At 47.3% G+C, this 23,185-nt stretch overlaps 1 protein-coding gene across 1 annotated transcript in view; it reads right to left on the reverse strand.

The window, feature by feature from the left end:
* Nucleotides 1-23,185, reverse strand: part of ARHGEF16 (Rho guanine nucleotide exchange factor 16) — a 37,913-nt gene that overhangs the window by 4,551 nt on the left and 10,177 nt on the right. Inside the window, exons 3-13 of the mRNA XM_082230037.1 lie at nucleotides 18,798-18,849; nucleotides 17,394-17,569; nucleotides 14,445-14,501; nucleotides 12,700-12,860; nucleotides 12,202-12,354; nucleotides 11,580-11,709; nucleotides 10,689-10,763; nucleotides 8,388-8,480; nucleotides 7,772-7,929; nucleotides 4,230-4,430; nucleotides 2,344-2,417 (exon numbers count right to left, since the gene is read on the reverse strand). Coding sequence (XP_082086163.1) covers nucleotides 2,344-2,417; nucleotides 4,230-4,430; nucleotides 7,772-7,929; nucleotides 8,388-8,480; nucleotides 10,689-10,763; nucleotides 11,580-11,709; nucleotides 12,202-12,354; nucleotides 12,700-12,860; nucleotides 14,445-14,501; nucleotides 17,394-17,569; nucleotides 18,798-18,849 — 1,330 coding nt within the window. The remainder of the gene's footprint in view (nucleotides 1-2,343; nucleotides 2,418-4,229; nucleotides 4,431-7,771; nucleotides 7,930-8,387; nucleotides 8,481-10,688; nucleotides 10,764-11,579; nucleotides 11,710-12,201; nucleotides 12,355-12,699; nucleotides 12,861-14,444; nucleotides 14,502-17,393; nucleotides 17,570-18,797; nucleotides 18,850-23,185) is intronic.

The raw sequence follows: 23,185 nt of genomic DNA on the forward strand, positions 1-23,185 counted from the left end.
CTCCTGCTGCTGTTGCGCTGCTGGAGCACAATTTCTGTTCTCATCCTGAAGCAGTGGCGTAGCGTGGGTTGTCAGCACCCGGGGCAAGGCACAGCACAGCACTGCAGTGAGAGAGAGTGAGTGAGCCAGGTAGGGGCAGAGAGCTGCGAGTGCGAGCAACCCCCCCAGATGTTGCGCCCGTTGCGGCCGGCCCCCCTGCACCCCCCACGCTACGCCACTGTCCTGAAGCAAAGTTCTTAATCCGAGGTATTATTTCTGGGTTAGCGGAGTCTGTAACCTGAAGCGTATGTAACCTGAAGTGTATATAACCCGAGATACCACTGTATTGACTTTCCATTCCAATACTTTCCATTAACTGAACTGTTTCCTGGTTTGCTCATCAAGCACTTTGGATTTTCCTTGGGAAGCAAACCAACATATTAAAATGGGGGGGGGGATGTCAGCCTGTATAACCTGTTGGATTCCTGCCTAGCCTGCTGCCACTGCATCTCAGTGACAGAGCAGATGCTTTGCAAGCAGAAGGTCCCAGGTTCAATCCCTAAGCAAGTCCAGGCAGGCTTGTAACCCTGAAGAGCCACAGTGCACATAATAGACACCCTGAGGGTCATCTAGTCCACCCCCTGCAACTCAGGAACCTTCTGCCCAAGTGGGGCTCGAACCCATGACCCCAAGATTAAAAGTCTCATGCTCCACCAACTGAGCTCTGAGCTAGATGGACCAAAGGACAGACTCAGCATAAGGCAGCGTCCTGGGGGTGGCGGAATGAAGACATGAAAGTGCCCCATTTCCTGCAAACACTGAACATTTGCAACAGCAGAAATCCAACTTGCTATATTCTCTGGAATTGAGCTCTTCGCTAGACAGCCAAACTCCGCATGAACCACCAGAGGGAGCACTAATCTCAGTTCCTTTTTGGATTTTTGCTCTCTGCACTCAAGGGTGGAAAAAGCCACATTCCTTGTTTAGCACTGTCCTCCCCCCTCCCCTCCCCCTCAGATCAGGGAGAACAGAGGCCAAGGCATCTCTTAAAGGGGCAGAGCCAAGACCAACACCCTCCCTTTCAGAGAACCAGACCTGCCTGAATGACTCCCCTCTTTCAGGTAAGGGGTTGGAATACTCCCAGGTTCTTTTGCTCCTTTGCAGTGAGAAGCACCTTCAGGCTCACTTCAAAACTAGCCCAATACATTAGCCTGTTCTTTGAGGAAGCAGATGAGAACATCCAGAAGGTGCTTGTTTTAAAAATGTAACTTGAAACATCATCTATGTTTAGATGCCAGGCAAAAACTCTTTATTTTAATCCATGATTTGGGCCCTTCATCTGGAGGACAATAGGTATTACCTGCGGCTCCTTTTTTTAATCTTCCAGTGGGGTGGGGGGGGGCTCTGTGTCTGACTTGCCTTTTATATATAAAATGGACAGGTGGTTTTAGGTTTTCATTCGGTTCTGGTTTTTATACATCGTGCCTAACATTTGCACCATTTTGTAAACTGCTTTGGGTCACCTCTTGTGGAAAAAGCAACCGATAAATGCTAACACTGCTAACAACAACGTTAATAATAATAATTATGATGATGGTGCTAATAGCTTGCGACAGGCACGGCCAAGGTGCTGCCCTACAGACATCATGAGACTACACCTCCCATCAGCCCCTGCCAGCACGCTCAATGGTCAGGGATGATGGGAGTTGTAGTCCAGCAAAAACATCCAGAGGGCAGCATGTTGGCCACCCCTGGGCTTAAGGCCTCAGGATGGGCTATACCCACCCAGTGATCTCCATCCACTAGAACAAGGGCTTTTGCAGTCACAGATAAGGCAAGTTTTAATACTGCACAACAGAAGAATCCAAAGGAAGGCGCAGGAGCTTGTTGTGCACTCTAGAAACCTGCTTAAATGTTCTCTTGGGCAACAACATTCTGCAGCTGGAAAGGATTTTGTCAGTGGAACCAGCGTACCATTAAATAGAACGGACACCCTCAGAAGGTGGGGGACTCTCCTTCACTGGAGGTTTTTAAACAGAGGTTGGATGGTCATCTGTTGGGGACTCTTTGGTTGAGATTCCTGCATTGCAGGGGGTTGGACTAAATGACCCCCCCCCCGTCCCTTCCTACTCTACAGTTCTATGATTCTATAAGCACAGCACTGGATGCAACCACTTCATCCAGCCCTGGAGGGGGACAATGACAACTTTAGAGTCCAACAACAAGGGGGTGGAGGGAAGGAGCTCTAGCCCTGTTTTAGAGCCATGATTCAAGACTCAATTCAGCTCTGCATAGATACAGCAAGTTCTTTTTAAGAGAAGCACAAGATTTTCAAATAATAATAATAATAATAAGAAGTTGTACCTCCTTTGTTGGCAGTGTCCTTCTCCTTGTCTTCCCTGTGCATCAATGCCCTGATCCATCGGGCACGGTCACTCCTGCCAAAAGCACAGAAATCAAAGGATTTACAAAGCAAATATATTGTTATGAGTTTGGCGAGTGTGGGGTCAGTCTGGATGATACCCCCAAGTCCCTTCCAATTCTTGAGATCCTGTATCTGTCCGGGCAGAATGCATAAAAGCAAGCTTGCCAAACCAGTTCCTTTATCAAGTTAATGGCTTTGGCTGTTAAGTACCGTAATTTAGCATGACAAAAGAAGTTGCTATTTCACCATAGAGGAAAACTGGTGGGCTGCCACATTGGAGACCTATAGGCCAGAGTTGTGGCGAAGGAGCATGAAGCAGTCTGGAAGCTGGAGACACAGAGACTTACTTGCTCCATGCTGGACTAATAGAGAAGCAAGATCTGTTGGGAGTTAATGCTGTGAGCCCTTCCATCCTATGCTCAGGTTGTAAAGGTAAAGGTAAAGGGATCCCTGACCATTAGGTCCAGTCGTGACCGACTCTGGGGTTGCGGCGCTCATCTCGCTTTATTGCCCCAGGGAGCCGGTGTACAGCCTCCGGGTCATGTGGCCAGCATGACTAAGCCGCTTCTGGCGAACCAGAGCAGCGCACGGAAACGCCGTTTACCTTCCTGCCGGAGCGGCACCCATTTATCTACTTGCACTTTGACGTGCTTTCGAACTGATAGGTTGGCAGGAGCAGGGACCGAGCAACAGGAGCTCACCCCATCGCGGGGATTCAAACCGCCAATCTTCTGATCAGCAAGTCCTAGGCTCTGTGGTTTAACCTACAGCGCCACCCGTATCCCCAGGTTGTATAGATATGCAAATAAAATAGTATCTTCTAAATGCATCACAATCTCCGGTGACCTTCATTCCAAGGAAACTGAACCCTGGAAAAAGCCCTTAGGACCCCTGGTGTCTCTCACTCCTCAGAGACTGGAGTGGCATGTAACAACATAAGCATTATGGGCTGTATCCTGTGTTAGTCCTTCTCAAAGCAGACCCACTAAAAGCAACGGATCCAAGTTAGGTATGGTCATTAAATTCAGTGGGTCTATTCTGAATATTTGTTTGGTTGTTGCCCATCTGACTGGTTTGCCTGAGCCACTCTGGGCGGCTTCCAACAGATTAAAACATCAAGCACAGTAAAACATCATTAGTAGGACTAAGGTTGGCTACAACCCTATATATTTAATGCAATTAATCCCACTGGGAATAGGTTCCCAAGGTGCCTTGCAAATATAAACCCCGCTACCTTCAGGCTTAGACAAAGATACAGGAATGAGGGATGGAAGCGAAGAGGAAAAAAGCAAACGCAGGATCAGGAATGAGGAACCTGTGTCCCCCAGATGTTGTTGGACAATGCCCATACTGCCTGGCCATTGGTCATGCTGGCAGGGAATGATGGGAGTTGTAGTCCAATAACATCCAATAACTTCTCCACCCCTGCACTAGCTCTTAGTTACACAGTTCCTGCAAAGACTGGTTGGATTGGTGGTGGAGCATCTGCTTTGCCTGCAGAAGGTCTGAGGTTCAATCCTTGACGTCTGCAGGTAGGGGCTGAGAATGTCCCCCGTCTGAAACCCTGGAGAACAACTGCCAGTCCGTGTAGATGGTAGTGAGCTGGATGGACACAAGGCTTCATCCCATGACGGCACAGAGGGCTGAAGGGTAGGGAAAGTAAGGTGCAAACAGCCACCCCCCAACAGCAAGCACAGAATTCTCTCCAGTGTCCACCCCCCCCCTTCACCTCTGCTTGATCACGTGCCCTCTACCCACTGGGCACAACTGCCCTGGAAGGTGCCCGGTGATGCCAGCCCTCTGCACCAATCAAACCAATACTCACAGGGATTCCGCGGCCATCACTATCGCCTCCCGCTTGCCTTCGCTGTCCTTGTTCATGGTCACACGGAACAAGTGGCCAAAGCGGAATGCACCACTCGAACCCGGCTTGCCGGGGGGAGAAGAGGGAGCATCCGGGTTTTCAATTTTGTCCACCGAAAGCTGGTCAAGCATGGCGTAGTTGAGAACCATGTAGCTCTCCTCGCTGCAAGAAATAAAAAAGAGCCAGTGAAAGGGACCGGGCACGAGACAAGAGTCAGGAAGAATTGTGTACAGCGGAATTGCACTAACGTTTTATTTGCTACAAAATGGTTTGTGAACAATGAAAGTCCCCCCAAGGCAACTGTGACCATTAACTTCCTTCTATAATGGTGGCAGAAGAACCTCCAGATGTTCCTGGACTACAACTCCCATAATCCCCCAGCAACTGGGCATGCTGGGTGGGGCTGATGGGATTTGGAGTCCAGCATATTCTGGAAGGCATGAGGCCAGGGAAGGCTGTAAATTAATTAATCTACTGGCTGTGTTGTTTTCGACAGCTTGGGACAAAGCATCCTAAAATATCCCACAGTTCCCTCCAAAGTTCCCTTCTCATCATCATTGGTTAGTATTCTGCCTTGGCAGTTGTGCCCTCCCTGTGGAATGCCCTCCCATCAGATGTCAAGGAGATAAAGAACTTCACAACTTTTAGAAGACATCTGAACGCAGCCCTGCATCGGGAAGTTTTTAATGTTTGACGTTTTATCGTATTTTTAATATTCTTGTTGGGAGCCGCCCAGAGCGGCTGGGGCAACCAAGCCAGATGGGTGGGGTATAAATAATAAAATTGTTATTATTATACCATAACATTATTCCATTCTCAAGGCGGCTTACAACTTGGAAAGATTTACATGTTTACAACAATATAACAAAAGCAGTTGCGAGCAATAAATAAAAACATATCAAAATGTGCGCCACAAAGTTAAACAATCCCCACACAAGTCATAATAAGATCTACAAATAAAGATACAAAAAAAATCATAAAGAACATCAAAATTAACAGCTCCAAAATTAAATCTTGATCCCAACGAACCCACCTAATCAATACCCCACCCCAAGAGTCTGTAAGCATCCCAAGAAGCAGGTTGTGAAGGACTCTCAACCAAGATGGTATTGGCCTCTTCGCCAGCCTCAACTTTTGTAGCTGGAGTCAGTCAGTCAGTGCCCCTCCCTCCCAACCAGGCAGAAAGAGGCCAGCAAGGAAGGGAGCTGGTCTTGCAGGATTCACATTGAAGAGCAAGATGGTCCTTCCTTGGGGAAATTCTTTGTTCAAGGCTCTTTGCTTGCTGTAGAACAGGACTGGAGAACCTGTGGGACCTCCAAGCATCGATGGACTCCAACTCCCACCAGCCCCAGCCAGCACAATCAATGGTCAGGGGTGATGGGAGTTGGAGTCCAGCAACATCTGGAAGACTGCAGGCCTCACAGCCCTGCTATAGAATGATTTATAAAATGAAATGAAAAATCAGCCATTCTGGCATTCCGCAGTCAATTCCAGAGAGAGTGACTGAAGCCTGATGTGTGAGAGAGGAAGAGTTTTCCCATGACAGACAGAAGCCTGTCTCCTCTCTGTGCCAAAATTCCTATTAAAGAATCATTTGGGAATGGGCAGGCCACAAACCACGTCCCCTTTGGCAGGCACTTCCCACATAAATCAGCCGCTCACCATTCCACGGCGAGCAGGCAAGAGGCATTCCAAGCAGGGTGGGGGGAGATTTCCCCCCAAATGACATAAAAAAAGAATGAGGGAAGGAAAAAACTAGTGAAATAGAGTCTTGGCCAGGACGGCGAATCTCAGAGAAGGAATGTAGGGACAAGGCCACAGTCCCGCAATCTAGCAAAGAGAAAAAAACGAAACAAAAAACCAATGCGCAGCTTCTGATGACTTCACATTCCACAAGAAATTCCTCAGCTCCATCCTTATTGCAAAAGACGGTTCTCAAGTGTTTCTGCACACCAGCGCCTGGCCAGAAACATCCTCGCCACCTGACCCCAAGTGACTGAAAACATCCCGAATCTTCAAAACATCAAATGTTAACCCACTGAAGGGGCAATAATAGGAGATTGGTAATCTTTGGGTCCATGGGCACATTTGCAAATCTGAGGTAACTTGTCATGGGCATCACATGACCACACACACACACCACATCGTGCTTGCAGGCTTCCCATAATGAAAGGGCCACAGGATCTCCACCTTAGTGTCTAAAGAGCACCAAAACCCAATGTCGGGGGGTGGGGGGAGAGAGAGAAGAGAGTAAGATGTATCCCACTGACACCAGAACACACTCCTCTGAAGAAGCGGCCATTTCCCTCCATCCAGCAGTCCTTTGTGACACGACTGATGGGTTTTTTTTCCATTTGCAGTTCTGAGCAGCCCTCAGAGAGCCAGTGTGGTGTAGTGGTTAAGAGCGGTAGTCTCGTAATCTGGGGAACCGGGTTCGCGTCTCTGCTCCTCCACATGCAGCTGCTGGGTGACCTTGGGCCAGTCACACTTCTGTGAAGTCTCTCAGCCCCACTCACCTCACAGAGTGTTTGTTGTGGGGGAGGAAGGGAAAGGAGAATGTGAGCCGCTTTGAGACTCCTGAAGGGGAGTGAAAGGCGGGATATCAAATCCAAACTCTTCTTCTTCTTCTTCTCAAGATAGTCTTCAAAGCCTCTTTCCGTCAGGTTTTCCCCCCACTGCTGATGCCTCTAGGCATTAACCAGAAACCCTCACACATTAGGCAGGACATCTACACAGACTTTTCTTGGGTTTTACCTCAGTCGCTGGGAAGCAGTCCTTAAAAGCACCCAGAGACTCAACCCCTTTTAAAAGGAATCTACCTAATCTACCTAATTTTCTCTCTTTCTTTTTTGTATCACAGAAGGATATCGAGAGTGAGACTAAGAGAGAATTAAACCAGGTTGACCAGGGAGACTTGGGTTCAAATCCCTGTTCAGCCCTTTTTCATGTGCCCCGTAGGTGTGGAGGGTGGAAACGTAAGAACAGGCCTTTTTAGTGGTGGCTCCCAGGTTTGTGGGATGTCCTCCCCAGGAAAGCACACCTGGCAAGATAACTTCAATCCTGGAAGGATAAGCACCCAGCGCCTGTTAATGCAATGGTTTGAGGACTTACAATACCCTTGCTACATTTAAACATACTTCTTAAAAATATCAGTTTCATGTGGACAGCTATCTGGACATTTGGATGGCTAATACAGATTTGCATATTTTAAATTAAGATGGATGTGTCAAGGGCAATTGTATTTTCAGCGTGAGATGATGAGGGTTTTTTTTAAAATTTCCCATTTTCCCCTCTGTTTTTACTTCTGTGTTAAATTTGCTATAAATATTAATTTTAAAAGAGGCATCATCAGGGACTGAGATGGCATTTGCCAAATGAATGAAGCAGAGCCTTGAAGTGCATTGCGAGTGACTTCGTGAGGTAAAAAAAAAAAATCATGCACAAAACAAAATTCCCCCTACGCGAGGTGAAGTTTGTTCCACTAAAAATGGCCTCTCACAAACCTCTTTTTCTTGGTGATGATCAGGACATCGTTGAACACAAAGAGATAGCAGTTCCCACGTCCAGAGCCCTTCCGGAAAATTCCACCTTCTTCCGCCAGAGGCATGGAGAGTTCCCCCCTTTTCAGCAGCCACCGGGAAGCAGAAATCAGTGGGAAGTTCTGGGGAAAGACCCAGGGTGACATTGGTCAATATAGCAAAATCTACCAAAAGGTTATACAAGTACATCATGGAACCAGACACATTCAGAGTTATCCAGGGGCAAATCCAAAATGGCACTGTCTCCCAGACCGCGCCCAACTTTGAGAAACAGCCCCTCCTCAAAATACTCCCTTTCTTTTGTCTCCGAAAGGCCCAGGTGAACACAAGGCCTAGCAACAAGGTGGGCTCTCTGGGTGTAAAGGTGAAGTTCTAGCAAGGGCCAACAACTTGGATGTTTTTAAAAGGGAGTTAGACGCAACAGCTCTGTGAGATAGGTTAGGGAGAAGAACAGCAGTTGGCCCAAGGTCACCAAGGGAGGATTCACAGGCCCCTAAGTCCAACCAGTATGCCACAACTTGCCATCAAGCCTAAGGGGTTTTTCTGAGGAAAAAAGATTTACACTTTCCAAATCTCACACCTTGATCTTTCCAAACTCCAGCTGCTTCTGCAACGTGTACATCTGCTCGGTTCTCTCCATGGTGTGGGCACCCTCGTTGCACCTCTTCACGAGCTGGGGCATAAAGGAGAGGCAGAAACATACTTTTGTAAATGCAACATCGTCTCTATCGTCATCTCCTGCACAAGTGGGAGCTGCAGGAAAAATAATAATGGTGCAACACGGGGGTGCTCCTGTGCACCTCTCCAGCCTGCCAGTTCTAACCCTCCTCGGTGACACTCCTTTCCATGACTTCGGCTGTACAGTGGTGCCTCGCAAGACGAAATTAATTCGTTCCGCAAGTTTTTTCTTCTTGCGAGTTTTTCGTCTTGGGAAGCACGGTTTCCCATAGGAATGCATTGAAAATCAATCAATGCGTTCCTATGGAAACCGCCTTCAGACCAGGTCCGGGGACAGTCTGTCCCCCGACCTCTTCTGAAGGCTTTGGGGGGGGGACAAGGGCTTTTCTTCCCACCCCCAGAATTTTAAAAAACCTCGGGACAGCAGAGGACTTCTCCGCTGTCCGGGGCGATTTAAAAGCCTCTGGGAAGGCAGGCAGGGGGGACAAAGACTTTCGCCCCCCGCCAGCCTTCAGAAGAGCTCCTGGACCTCTTCTGAAGGCGGGCGGGGGGCGAAAGTCTTTGCTCCCCCCCCCCGCCTGCCTTCAAGAGCCGTCCGGGATAGCGGGAAGCGCTTCCCTGCTATCCCGGACTGCTTTTAAAATGCTGGCGGTGGGGAGCAAAGCCTTTCGGCCCCCGCCGGCCTTCCTGGACTTCTTCTGAAGGCCGGAGGGTAGGGGAGGCTTTGCTCCCCACCGCCAGCATTTAAAAGAGGTCCCCGGAGATTTCCCTATGGGCTTTCTTCTTGCGAAGCAAGCCCATAGGGAAATTCGTCTTGCGAAGCAACTCGCAAACGGAAAACCCTTTCGTCTTGCGGGTTTTCCGTCTTGCGAGGCATTCGTCTTGCGAGGTACCACTGTATTCTATTTCCCATCCCACCTGGTTTTCTGAGTCTCCCCCCTCCAGTCCATCAGTCAGCATTTCATGCTCACTGAACATGCTTAGCCCTCACTGGGCTGCTTCCTTCCTCCCTTTTTTTGGGGGGACAGGTACGGGTTGGGTACATCTGCAAAAGTTGGGGTTCCCCAGAGTCTGCTGATCCTTCCACTTTTTGCACATGTGTAATTCAGTTTTACACATGTAAAACTGGAGTCACGAAGAGTCAGATACAACTAAACAACTAAACAAATTCAGTTTTAGCTACATCTGCAACAGCACTCAAACCCCAAATGTTGGAATTAGAGCAGGCATGTCCAAAGTCTGTTTTGGGGGCCTAATCCGGCATGGCGGTCAATTTATTTCCTGGGGTAAAATCCTAAAAAAAACCTCAACAACTTAAATCCTTCAATCCTAAAAAAGGTCAACAACCCTGTTCAGCCCTTTAGTCAGCCCTTCACTTCATTAAATCTGGCCCTCTTTGAAAATAGTTTGGACACCACTGAATTAGAGGAATGGGTTGCTAAAGTGTGTCTTGCGGCAATCTCCTGTTAGAGGTTTGACAGGAACAGCCCCTCCCTATTTTCAGATGCCTCTTGAAATCCATTGTGGCCTTGACAATATGAATTTTTCTAGCAGAATTTATTGATTTGTTTTGATTGGTTCCTTACCAGCGGGAAGGTAAACGGCGTTCCGTGTGCGGCTCTGGCTCGCCAGAGCAGCGATGTCACGCTGGCCACGTGACCCGGAAGTGTCCCCGGACAGCGCTGGCCCCCGGCCAATAAATGTGAGATGGGCGCACAAACCCCACAGTCTGTCAAGACTGGCCCGTTCGGGCAGGGGTACCTTTACCTTTAGACCACACATGAGAGCCCCAGCTGTCCAAGAAAGCATCTCCTTGTTTTTTCCTTCATTAGATTAAACATTGAGCGACCAATTCTGGGGCTCCCCCAAACAACCAGTTTATGAAGCATTCATCCTCATATGCTTGCAGGAAGCTTATGTGGAGGTTAGACTATGTCCAGTCCTTATTGAGCATCTATTCCAATTTGCTCTATGGAGCATTTGTTCCCATTTTCAGGAGGGTTATATGGCAATAAACATTCACCCTGATTTGCTTGTAAGGTGTTTGTTAATGAGAAGACATGCAAACACCTTACAAGCAAATCACAATTCTCAACACAATTCTCAACCAATTTGCCTCCCATCACTTTCCTAACTGCAGAAAAGCCCGTTTCATTCTTCAAAAAATGTGATCACACAAAGAGAGCTGGAGAAAGTCTCTTACCTTACTGATGGCCTTCAAAGCCTGAGTCGCTGCTTCGTAAGCTCTACTATGCATCTGGGTTTTCTGGCAGACAGTCTGAAATGGAACAGAACATCCACACCACTTCATTTTCCCCTTCCAAAACTATTGACTGCCCCAACCTGCAACCTGTTCTTGACAGTCCGCTCAGCTAAGGGAGGGGCATATCTGCCAATTTTAGTTTCTTGGTGTGTGTTTTTTCCAATCTTGAGGCCAGTTTGCCACAGTTCTACATCAACATGCATTTTTAAAAATAATTCTCATGAATTATTCCTCCTTCCTTCCTCTAATATACACTTTTTTGCAATGCATTTTTTTGCCTAACAGTAAGTATTTTGTTATATGTTGTTTTCATGAATAAATGTATCCTGATGCACACTTTATCCCAGCATATGAATTTCTGGACATATTGCTTGGATGGAGAACTGCAAATTTTGAAGGATGACTGTGTTTCAGTTTGTGTATAGTTTTGGAAAATGCCTAAAGCAAGTAGAATAGATCTGATCAGAACACAGAGAACATTACTATTAGAATCGCAGGATTTTAGGTACATCATTCAGTCTTCTCTTCCGGAACATGTAGCAATCTTAAAAAACATGCAGATCAGTGAGGGGCCCAGTAAATCTGGGGCCAAGGGTTAGGTACAAATGAATGAGAAACATAAACAGCTTCCTCACCAGCCTCTAGCAGAATGGCCTGTTAATAAGGTTCCAAGATCAGAGGAAAGAACCCCAGCTTTCAGCCTGATGAATGGTAGACATTAATATTGTGTTTTAATGCTGCAACCCCCCGCCCCCGCCCCGCGGACAACAGGCAAGTAAACAACAACTGATTGGCATATATATTTCCATGTGCCCCTCCACTTGCTCTTACATCCATCAGAAGAGGCAGGCGAGTAACTCTCTGCATGGGGTTGATAAGGAAAGAGATCAAGGGAAGGCTGCCACACTCTGGTTTCTGCTCAATGTGTTTCAGGGTCTCTTTAAAGGCAGGATTCGTGGTTCTGCAACAGAACAGAAAACACCACTTTAGCTTCTTGTGACCAATGCAATGCATGATTTTACACTTTAAATGGATAACCTGAATACACACACACCAAGTCACCTCCTTTGCAAGTAGAGTATCAAACTGGGAGTTTCAATGAATTCAGCTACTACCTACCTCAGATTAAGGGTTGAATCCAAATTAGTCCGGCTCAGAGAAGACCTACTGAAGTCAATGGGCATGACTAACTTAGGGTAATTAATTTCAGTGGGTCTACTCTGAGTAGGATTAAGTTGGTATTCAGTAGCACTTACTTAGAATCATACAATTATAGAGCTGCCAGTGTTATTATTCCCATATCGCAGATGGGGGAGACTGAAGGCCACTTGGGTTCATAGCAGGGGCAAGATTCTAAGTCTCTACACCAAGCCACATGGGTTGGACTTTAATGCACCAAAGCTTATAAATAATCTTTTAAGTTTGGGGGCGGAGGATGACTTCAGCCACTTACAACAGCTTCTGAAGGGTCCTCTGTTGGTAGACTTCATTCGAACAATAGATGACGTATGGATTAAAATTATTAGTTGCGTGAGTCTCTACGATGTCGCTGATGTCCGGGATCAGGACGTTCTCCTGATGCCTTTTCTCCAAGTCCTCAAAAAAGCTAGAGGTACAATAAATAAGAGGGAGGTTAAGAAACTGAGTTTCATGGTCAGCCTCCTCTGCACATGTTTCAGCTTGTCAATATCCTCCTTAAACTGTGGTGCCCAGAACAGTTAAGCAGATCCAAAGGTGAACAGTCCAAGGATCTAGGGAGGAATCCTCACAACCACTTTGCCAGGTAGGTCAAAAATGGTCAGTGGCCAGCTCAAGGTCACCCAGTGTTGCTTTCTAGCTGAGCAGGGATATGAATTTGGTTGTCACCAAGTCCAATACTCTTAACACAGGGATGGGGAGCCTGTTATAACTGCTACACCACACAGGCAGCTGCCTGAGGCTTGAGATTTACCTTTTGCTGGCAGCCAGGATATCCCCAATGTTGGAGAAGAGGTGGTGGTGATCCGTCTGATTCATGGTGTCCTTCAGTGCCTCCGACTTCATGAAGTGGCTCACCAGGATCTCCAGGCTGCGCATGTAGGAATACTCAGAGGTAATGATCTCAAAGATTGCCTGCAGGGAAAAAAAGGATGGAGAGACAGAAAGGTGAACATGAGTGGACAGCCCTTTTAAGCTGACCATTGATCATAGCTGATCATGGAACTGTAGAGGTGGAAGGGACCCCCAGGGTCATCTAGTCCAACCCCTTGCAATGCAGGAATCTTTTGCCCAATGTGTAAGTCAGACCCACAAGATTGAGGTTAAGAGTCTTATGTTCTTCCAACTGAGCTGTTCATCCAGCTATGTGGCAGGGGTCCGTTTTCAGATGCTGGCAAGTGAAACGTTGGTCTGCAGCCACCAACATCAGCACCATTAATGGTGCCATCTGGATAGAACTGTGGGCAAAAATCTGGGGCTCTCCAGAATGATAAGGCAGATCCCCCCCCCCAAAAAAAAATCCAGCAACCCACTTTAGCGATCTGACATTTATTGTTTATGTTCTGGCAATGCATTCTATGTCAGGCTGCCTTTGAAGATGATTTGGAAACCGCAGTTAATACACGATTCAGCAGCCAAATTGTTGACTAGGCAGCATGGTCAGAACACATAACACTGATTTTGGCATGACTGCATTTGTTTCCTGGCTCCAATCAAAAATCATAGTTTTGACCTATAAAGCCTGATGTGGCTCAGGAACTCAAGGACTGCCTCCTGCCACATGAACTGAGCCAGACCCTGTGATCATAATCTGAGGCTCTTCTTCTCAAGTGCCCCTCCTCCACGGGAGGTTCAGAGGGTGGCAACACAAGATTGGGACTTTTCAGTGGTGGCCCCCTCCACTTGTGGAATCTTCTCCCCCCCAGGGAGGCACACCTGGAGCCATCTCTGGTCAATTTTCAGGTGCCAGGCAAAGACTCTTCTCTTTACCTGGGCTCTTGGCCCTCGATATGACATTAGTGGGGTGGGGTCTGCAAGTCCTGATCTGTTTCGTCTGTATTTTTAAAATCTCCATAGCGTGTTCTTATTGGTTTTAATGTCAGCTGCTTATGGTCCCTCCTTGAGAAAAGTGGCTAACAAATAGAAGAGAAAGAGAAAAGAATAGAAGTCCTCTATAAGACTATTAAGCGAAGCAATCTTAAACAGGTAATAAAGAGAGACACAGCAGCTTGAAAGGAACTCATTGTTTAGGAGAATTCACAAGGCATTCAAAACCATGCCACTTCTCCAATTTCCACAGCATTTTGCACAACATACTGTACTTTTCCATGTATAAGACGAGCTTTTCTTCCTTAAAAATTGTATTAAAAATTGGGGGTCATGTTATACACAGATAGTGCATCGTGGGGTCGTGCGATTGGTTGCTGCGATGAGCCGGAGATAGTCAGTGGCTATTTGGCATGTTATTTGTTGTTGCTGCGGCCAGGGATTTTGCGTCGCGTGCAAGTTGCAGCATAGGTCAGGCATGTGAGTGAATTTTGACAATTTCCCCTAAAAAACAACCTCAACAATTCTGGGCAATCTCCCCTCATTTTATTAATTTGGAGTCTTCCAAAATAGGGGGTGTCTTATACATGGGGGGCGTCTTATACACGGAAAAATACGGTGCTCTTCTAGCGCCAAGCAGGAACCTTGTTTGAGCCTCCTGGCTTCCCTTACCTCCTGCCGTTTGCGCTCTTCCGGGGATATCTGCTCCAGGATTCCAGCTTCCTGCACCTGCAGAATACAAATTCTGAGTGACTTGCAGACTCACTGATAGTTTTCAGACATCCCTTCTGTGGAACCACATGACCAAGGACCCCACAGGTGGCCATGGGGGTGCAAGAAGGGCACTTTTTTAAAAAAGCAAGTCACATAGAATTCAATGGGGTTTCCTCCCTGGTAAGTGGTTATAGGATTACAGGATGCCCATTTGTATGTTAAGAACTCATTTTATGATGATGATGATGATGATGGTGATGATGAAGAAGAAGAAGAATCCATCTTTTGTTTTTAGAGCATGGGAAAAAAGTTACAGGAATGAAACTACGAAGTATTTCCCATGAAGACAAAACAAATCTGCCCCTCTTCATTGCCACTACATATTATCCCAGAGCTAAGTCACTCACACTGAACAAGCCAGATTGAGTTCCCCATTATTTTTGTTATTTATTTATATAACAATCAAAAATCTCTAACCTAGGGGTGGAGAACATCAGGCTTAGGGGCTGAATGTGGCCCTCTAGGCAGCTCCGTCCGGCCCTTGGAACTCCCCAGGCCACACCCCTAGTTGGCCTTGCTTCACCCTCTCCTTAGGTGTTTTTGCCTGGCTGGAATGTGCCCTTGAACTCTGATCATGCCTCTTGCTTAGCTAGATGGAGGAGGGAGACTGGTTGTGTGTAGAAATCAGCCTACTGTACAAAGGTAAAATTTGCATCGGTTGCTCCTCCCACTTTAGCCTCTGGCCCCACCCACCATATGGCCCTCAGGACATTGTTCAGAAGGCTATGTGGCCCTCAGGCTGAAAAAGCTCCCCCTACTTTTACTGGTTCACATAAAACAATGCAACGTATTCCTTCCAAAATGCCAATCATATCAAATGTTAAAAACAAGCCAACATAGAATATAATCAAAATACAAATAAAATCAGAAAAGTTAAAACATATGTAATCAAAGTACATGTTAGAGATATGAATGCCTGGGGAGGCTAGAAAGGGTTTGGTAGGTGCAGAAAACAATACAGCCTAATAATAATAATGAGCAGGGAGTCCTGGTGCCACACTAATGAGTCGATTCCTTGCAAATGCAGAACAAACATTACGTGGCGCTTGTAGAGTTACTAGGGAGCTCCTTGCTCGGGGAGTTTCCACTCTCACCTGCAACGCCCCCAGACACAGCTTGAAAAGAAAAGGGTAAAAACATCAGAGCTGCGTTTCAGCAAACTCCATTAATCCTGCCAGGTGAAGCAGATGAACTTTGGAACCATCTCAGGAGGAAATGTTTAGTTGTTTTTTTTTTAAAAAAAAGGGGGAGGAGGACAATTCCAGGTCAGATAAGAAAAGGCAGGTGAGCCTCAGGGGCAAAGCCACTCCTTCAGGTCACATCATCCCAACTGAATGTTGCACCATCCGTTTCTCTGTCTGCTGCAGGGGAACTTCTACAGAGAGTCCCACAGTAGCCAAAACACACATGTCGAAAAGGGCGCGGGAGACAGGTGTGCAAATATTGACCGAGGCAGAAGAAATCCACCTGAAGTACATTCCTGGAACACAGGACGCTCCCTAATCCAGAGTTAGAACACTGCCGTGGCTCTCCAGGATTTCAGGCAGGGATCTCACCCAAGCTGACCTGGAGATGCTGGGGACTGAACCTGGAACCTTCTGCATACCACTAAGTTATGACTCCTGCTGCTCCACTTCTGAGAATTCAGTGTTGGTGTGTACCAGTACAGCAGTCTGCGGCTTGAGCACATATAGTTCCCACCTCAAACTGCCCATGTGCCGAGGCCATCAGTCAAGGAAGGGGGCAAACCAGCAAGAGGGTCTTTCCCAGTTGTACTCTCTCCTCAACAAGTCTTGCCTGGCATCCACACTGCTATATTTTCAGTATTAGGAAAGGATCCCAGAGACCCACTGTCAGAAAGAACTCATTTGAGGGAGAGGCAACTCATTTATGAACCTGCCTCTTCCCCCTACATCGTTTGCACCACATTTATATTCAGTGGTTTTCCCAGCAGTGCTGTATGGAAGTGAGAGCTGGACCATAAAGAAGGCTGATCGCCAAAGAATTGATGCTTTTGAATTATGGTGCTGGAGGAGACTCTTGAGAGTCCCATGGACTGCAAGAAGATCAAACCTATCCATTCTTAAGGAAATCACCCCTGAGTGCTCACTGGAAGGACAGATTGTGAAGCTGAGGCTCCAATACTTTGGCCACCTCATGAGAAGAGAAGACTCCTTGGAAAAGACCCTGATGTTGGGAAAGATGGAGGGCACAAGGAGAAGGGGATGACAGAGGACGAGATGGTTGGACAGTGTTCTCGAAGCTACCAGCATGAGTTTGACCAAGCTACGGGAGGCAGTGGAAGACAGGAGTACCTGGCGTGCTCTGGTCCATGGGGCCACGAAGAATTGGACATGACTAAATGACTAAACAACAACGTTGCAAAACAGCTCTGCGGAAGCTAGGAAAGTTGAGGGCTAATAAATGCAAACAAGTTCAGAGCTTCACCGACCAGTGGTGCGAAAAGTATTTCTATAAGGTAGCTCCATAGGTACCCAAAATGAAATGGAAGAAACTGACTGTCCTTCAAAAACAGAAGGACCCATCTTGTGGACCACAGACCACAGATGGGTGGGACCAGCAGCCTTTCCATCACCTGATGTCACTGGTATATCATGTGCCCATGTACAAAATCGTCAATGATCAGCTAGTGCATTTCATCCTTGCTGTGCCTTTACCTGCTCCACAGGTGTCATCATCATACGTGGCATCATGTGCAGGACAAATGGGTATGTTCTGTCCAAAATGGAGCAACTGGGAAGGCCTACTGGGCCTGATTCAAGGAGGTTCCCAGCTGCTGTTCTAAAAGACGGGATCCCTCACCCTCTAGCAATCTTCCATTCCTACCTCTGGCAGCTGGCTCCAGGTCATGTGAGCAGGCCGGTAGTTCTTCACCACAATGGTGGAGGAATCTGTGGCAGGGGGTTCCTCGGGGATGGTTTCCACCTCTAGGAGGTCATCATCTGACTCGTGGCTGATGGAGTTGAGACCTTTCTCGCGAATCTCTTGATAGAGGCGGGGATCTGGGATAGAGAAGTGGCGCGGATCAGCGATGCTGAGAAACCTCAGGTAACTCTTTGCTCCCCAAAGACACACATTTTCGTAACCTATGTGCTAACGCTATGGAAGCGCATTACCAATAGGAATCTTATATACCAGGAGGGAATGATGTGGGGCCCTCTAGACGTTCCTCAGCAACATCTCCCACCATCTCTGACCATCTGGGGCAGATGGGAGTTGGGAGTCCCAAAACATCTGTGGGTTTCACAGTACACTGGCTGCCCCTGCTATGCAGTAATAGTGAATTCATTCTTCTGCATTGATATCTTTTATGAAGCAAGCATCAGAAGGATTTGGAGAAAACAAGGTTTGCTCACGTATATTAAACAATATATTTTAAGGGGAAGAAAACTTTCAAGGGGAATCTGAGTCTCAGCTATGCAGGCAGAAGGCCCCGGGTTCCATCCCCAGCATTTCTGGGTAGGTCTGGGGATGTTCCTTGCCCAAAACCCCAAAGAGCTGCTGTCAGTCAATGTAACTAATCCTGAGCTGGATGGAACAGGGGTCTGACTCAGGAAAATGCAGCCGTCCATGTTAACAAGCTAAAGGTGTGTGTGTGTGTGTGTGTGTGAGAGAGAGAGAGAGAGAGAGAGAGAGGGAGAGAGCACAAATAGCCCAAACGACACTTGAGAATGGACCCCAGAATGCTGCCTGACTGAAAGGGGTGGTGTGGGGGATGGAATGGAGTATCCTGGAAGAGGGTTCAACTGCCTGGCACCCTTAACAAAATCACTGCAACATTTTGTTGCAGCTTCCACTTGTAATTCCCATAAAGAACTCACATGTTCCTAGGCATGGTGAGTCCTTAGCAGCAGAAAACACCTAGCCGAGCGAGGGGGTTGCAGACAACTAAGTTTTACTCAGGGTAGACCTGTTGAATTTAATGGACCCAAGTTAGCCATTCATTTCAGCAGTCCATTCATTTCAATGGGTTTACTCTGAGTAGGGGGCCAGCACAAGACACAGCCCTGAGGATCCCTAGCTGAACTGATGCAAGAGTAGCTAGGTTCCCACCTCCTGTTGCCAAAAAATTGGGCACCTTGGGTTGACCGCCTGTGTGAGACTGCTCCCATAGGAACCAAGTCTTACTTTAAGAGGTCCTGTTGTGGAATGGATGCAAAGGGAAGACTCCCAGAATCAATCCAAAGTCTGACTAGGGGTGCCCTGGAATATCCTGGTCCATCTACTCACCATCTTTGAAGGAACCTCCATGCCGATTCATGCGCTTCCGACCAAAGGTTCTCTGTCAAACAGAGAGAAAATGAGGGTGGGAGGCGATCATAAGCAGCTATACAGACACTCCATTTTTTAAAAAAAATCATATTGCAGACAGTGGTGGCTGGTGCCCATTTGTACTGGTAGGCTGGAAGGCAGGGAGACTTCAGCAGGTGGCGCTAGAGCCAATAACAGACATACAAGCCAACTAATTCTAGTTTTGTTCCCACCCTCTTCCTCCCTCCTGAGAGAGAGACGAAACAAACCTACTGTATTATTATTATTGGTTTACTCAATTAATATACCACGCTTTTTTCAAAAGATTCCAGTATAAAGAGGAATGTTTTTGCCTGGGGCCTAAAGACATGCAATGATGGTGCCAGACGAGCCTCTCTGGGGAGAGTGCTCCACAGTACAAAGGTAAAGTCTACTCTCACCCCACCCACCATCTCCCTATGGCCCCCAGAAGGCTGCCCGGGAGGGAATGCAGCCCTCAATCTGGAAAAAAAAAGTTTCCTGCCCCGAAGCACTATGAAATACTAGACATTAGCAATGACTGAACCTTGCCAATCATCATTCAACGTTTTTGAGCAGAGGTTGCAAGGCCACCGGCCACGTATGATCTCGCTGAGATTCCTGCATTTCAGGGGGTTGGACTAGATGGCCCTTGGTATCCCTCCCAATTCTACAGTTCTGTGATCGTGCTCCGTTTGTTTGAACAACTCTTGCTTGTTCAGGACTACCAGAAGTCTGAGCAAGCAACTGAGAGCCAAGCTCCTTCCCCCCACGTGTTTCTCCGCCCCACGGCTGGCTCAGACCTATGTACAAACAATGTCCTAAGAGGATCATCCGGATTTGAGCCGAGAGAGTTATGTTGCAACAGCAGTTATGTACGCGGTCAAATTTGCAGCCCCAGTTTGAAAACAAAAACAACCACCCAGAAAATGAGGCGTTTCTCTGGATAAAAACCGGGCGGCGTTTTACAATGCAAGAAGAAGGTGCAGAGTCCAGAGAGGAAAGGGGCCTGCGACAAATAAACGTCACAAAGGTTTGGGTTCAGCATTAAGGAGTTCCTAGCCTAGGCTTGCAGCCTAATAGAGGTGGAACATAGGAAGCTGCTGTAGGCAGAGTCAGACCACTGGCCCAGTTCTGCCAGCTCTCCAGCATTTCAGAAAGGGAGCCTTTCCCAGCCCTTCCTAGAGAAGCTGGGGACTGAATTGGGGACATTCTGCATGCAAGAAACATGCTCTACCACCACAATACAGCCCCTTCCATAAATGTGCAGGAAGCCACTTTATACCAAGTTGGATCTTTGGTCCTATCTAGGTCTGGTTTGTGAACACCAGTGTTTCCCAAAGTTGGGCCTCCAGGTGGTTTTGGACTACAATTCCCATCACCCCTAACCACTGGTTCTGCTAGCTGGGGATGATGGGAGTTGTAGTCCAAAAACAGCTGGAGACCCAACTTTGGGAGAGACTGGTGTACACTGACCAGCAACAGCTCCCCCAGATTTCAGCTGAGACTCTCTCCAAATCCTACTTAGGGATGCCAGGGATTCAACTAGGGATCTTCTGCATGCAAAGCAGGCGATCTACCATTAATGCATCAGCCCCGCCCCCAAAAGGGGCGGGGAAAGATAATAATAAAAAATAATACATTTTTATTTATACTCCTCCTTTCTCGGTTCAGAAAACCGGGCTCAGGGCGGCTAACAACAAATTTAAAACACTGAATTGATGCAACAAAAACCAGCATAAAATACAGTATAAAATGTGAACAACAATAAATTCAGAACTCAAAAATCAATTTAGGGGGAAATCCATCCAATAAACATTAGATGATCACCAGGGCTGGCTGGCTAAATTAGTCCTATTTGGGCCAACAAGGAGACAAGGGAGAATTAGCTGTGGGATCCCGGAGCTGGTAATCTTCATAAAAAGGGGAAGGGGAGGGAAGGAAGGAGAATAAAAGATCAGGCTAAGTTCAAATTGAAAGCCAGGCCGAATAGCTCTGTCTTACAGGCCCTGCGGAAGGAAGGAAGTTAAATCCTGCAAGGCCCTGGTCTCATGGGACAGGTCAGAGCCATGACTGAGAAGGCCCTGGCCCTGGTGGAGGATAATCTGACTTCCTTAGGGCCCGGGACCTCTAAACTGTGATTATTCATGGATCTTAAAGTCCTCTGCGGCAGTCCCATAAATACGAGGGCCCTAAGCCATGACGCTCATTTGCACATGCTAATATGTACGTGCATGAAATTGTACAGTTGTAGATGCAATGTTCCTATAATTGAAATAGAAATACAGTACACCTCACCCGAGTGGTCTCCACAACCCTCGTGCAACCCTCCCAGAGGCCAGTAAGCAATGCTCACTCTGGGAAGTAGGGATGGTCATGGTTTTGGGAGGAGTGGCAGTTCCACGGGGGTCTTCCTGTTTTATAAGATCTTGCCTTTGTGTGTAGACACCCTGCCCCCTGAATGTAACATCCATGTAAGTTGCAGGCCTACTGTAAAATTCTTGCTATTCAAAAAGGGGGGGGGTGATTAGGTGGATGGGCAGCTTTCCTTCCCTCTCTCCTCCCCAAACGCAAACAGAAAACCAATTTGTGCCATTGCATACAGGTGTGCTGAACACCTGGGCACAAAATCCTGTTTGTTTTCTATATAGCTGTGTGAAGCAAAATGCCAAGAGCAGACTCCCTAAGTGTCCCTATTTTCCAGCGACAGTCCTGGATTTACAGAAGTCATCGGAAGTTTCTGATTTGATCGCAGAATGTCCCACTTTTTTCTTAGGACATGCCTATTTTCATCAGAAAAATGTTGGCGGGTACGGTAGGATGTCCCTATTTTCATAGGAGAAATGCTGGAGGGTATGGAGTTATCCAAACCCCAAGCCATTTGAAGGCAGCCCCATATCCGGAAGGTTTTTAAATGTTTAATGTTTTATTTTGCTTTTCTATATGTTTGAAGCCACCCAGAGTGGCAGGGGCTACCCAGTCAGATGAGTGGGGCATAAATACAACAACAACAACAACAACAATAACAACAACAATGGAATAGGATGTCCCTGTTTTCATCAGAGAAATGTTGCACAGTATGCAAGAAAGGATCCCTTGCCTTGCTTCTTAAGCCTTAAGAGGAAGCAACATAACCAAAGCCTTTCCCACAGGGCCATAACCTCTTGGTCAATGTGTGTCTTTCACACACACCTTGTAACTTTGGTGTGTGATCTTCTTTGCCTTATTTCAGTTTCACTTTCTCAACATGTGGGATGGGGGTGGGGGAATCCAAGTTCCAAAGTGACTCAAGCTTTTGTTTAGTTTTCCAGGGACCTTTGCCCAACAACAGCCCTAACATTATCACTGCAGCACTTCCCCATACTAGACTCCCACCCACCTTGGGTCTCGTTGCAACACGTAGACGATGAACAACCCTCAAGTCAAGAGCTGTAGGGACTCAAACCTTGGTCTACTTGCTGCAGCCTCTTGTGGTGAGAGACAGAACTGCAGCTGCAGCACCTACCTACCTACCTAGACCAGAGGTGATGAACATCAGGCCCAGGGGGTGAAAGTGGTCCTCCAAGCCCCCGCCCCCCCTCTCTCTGATCTTTGGGAGTACCCTCAGGACTCACCTTCCAAGCCCTACTTTGCACCCTCAGATGGATCACCACCACCTCTTCCACATCATGGACATTCCTGGCTGGGTACAAGAGGTAAATCTCAAGGGAGCAGAAAGGGCCAGGCAGTGTATAAGCATCTTTTGGTGTTGCTGACTTGCATGTGAGCATGACACCATTGCAAGCACCAGCTCATCCTCAGGACATTCCAGGATCATTTCAGAAGCCAGGATGACTTCTGTAATTCTGGGAATATCCCAGGCAAACAGAGATGGTTGGAGGGTATGCCGTACTGGGGGACCCAGTTTACCAAACATAGAGCAAGGGTTTCTAACATGATGCCCTCCAGAGGTCGTTGGGACTCCTGGCTCTTAAAAGCTCCTCCTACATCTGTTTGTTTGTTTCAAGTACAGTGGTACCTCTGGATGCGAATAGGATCCGTTCCGGAGCCATGTTCGCATCCTGAGTAAAATGTAAGATGCAACTGTGTGTCTGCGGGTCGCGTTTTGCTGCATCTGCATATGCACAAGCGGAGAAACCCAGAAGTAACATGCTCCGTTACTTCTGGGTCGCCACGGAGCGTAACTCGAAAATGCTCAACCTGAAGCACATCTAACCTGAAGTATGACTGTATTTATATACCCTTTTCCCAAGTGCAGGACCCAAAGTGATTCGCCACATACATCAAAACAGATTCAGCTAAAAATGCACATTTAAATAGTAATTAACATTTAAATAAGTGACCCTATT

This window comes from Podarcis vaucheri, assembly GCF_965113315.1.
Source record: "Podarcis vaucheri genome assembly, chromosome: 7".
Classification (NCBI taxonomy): Eukaryota; Metazoa; Chordata; class Lepidosauria; order Squamata; family Lacertidae; genus Podarcis; species Podarcis vaucheri.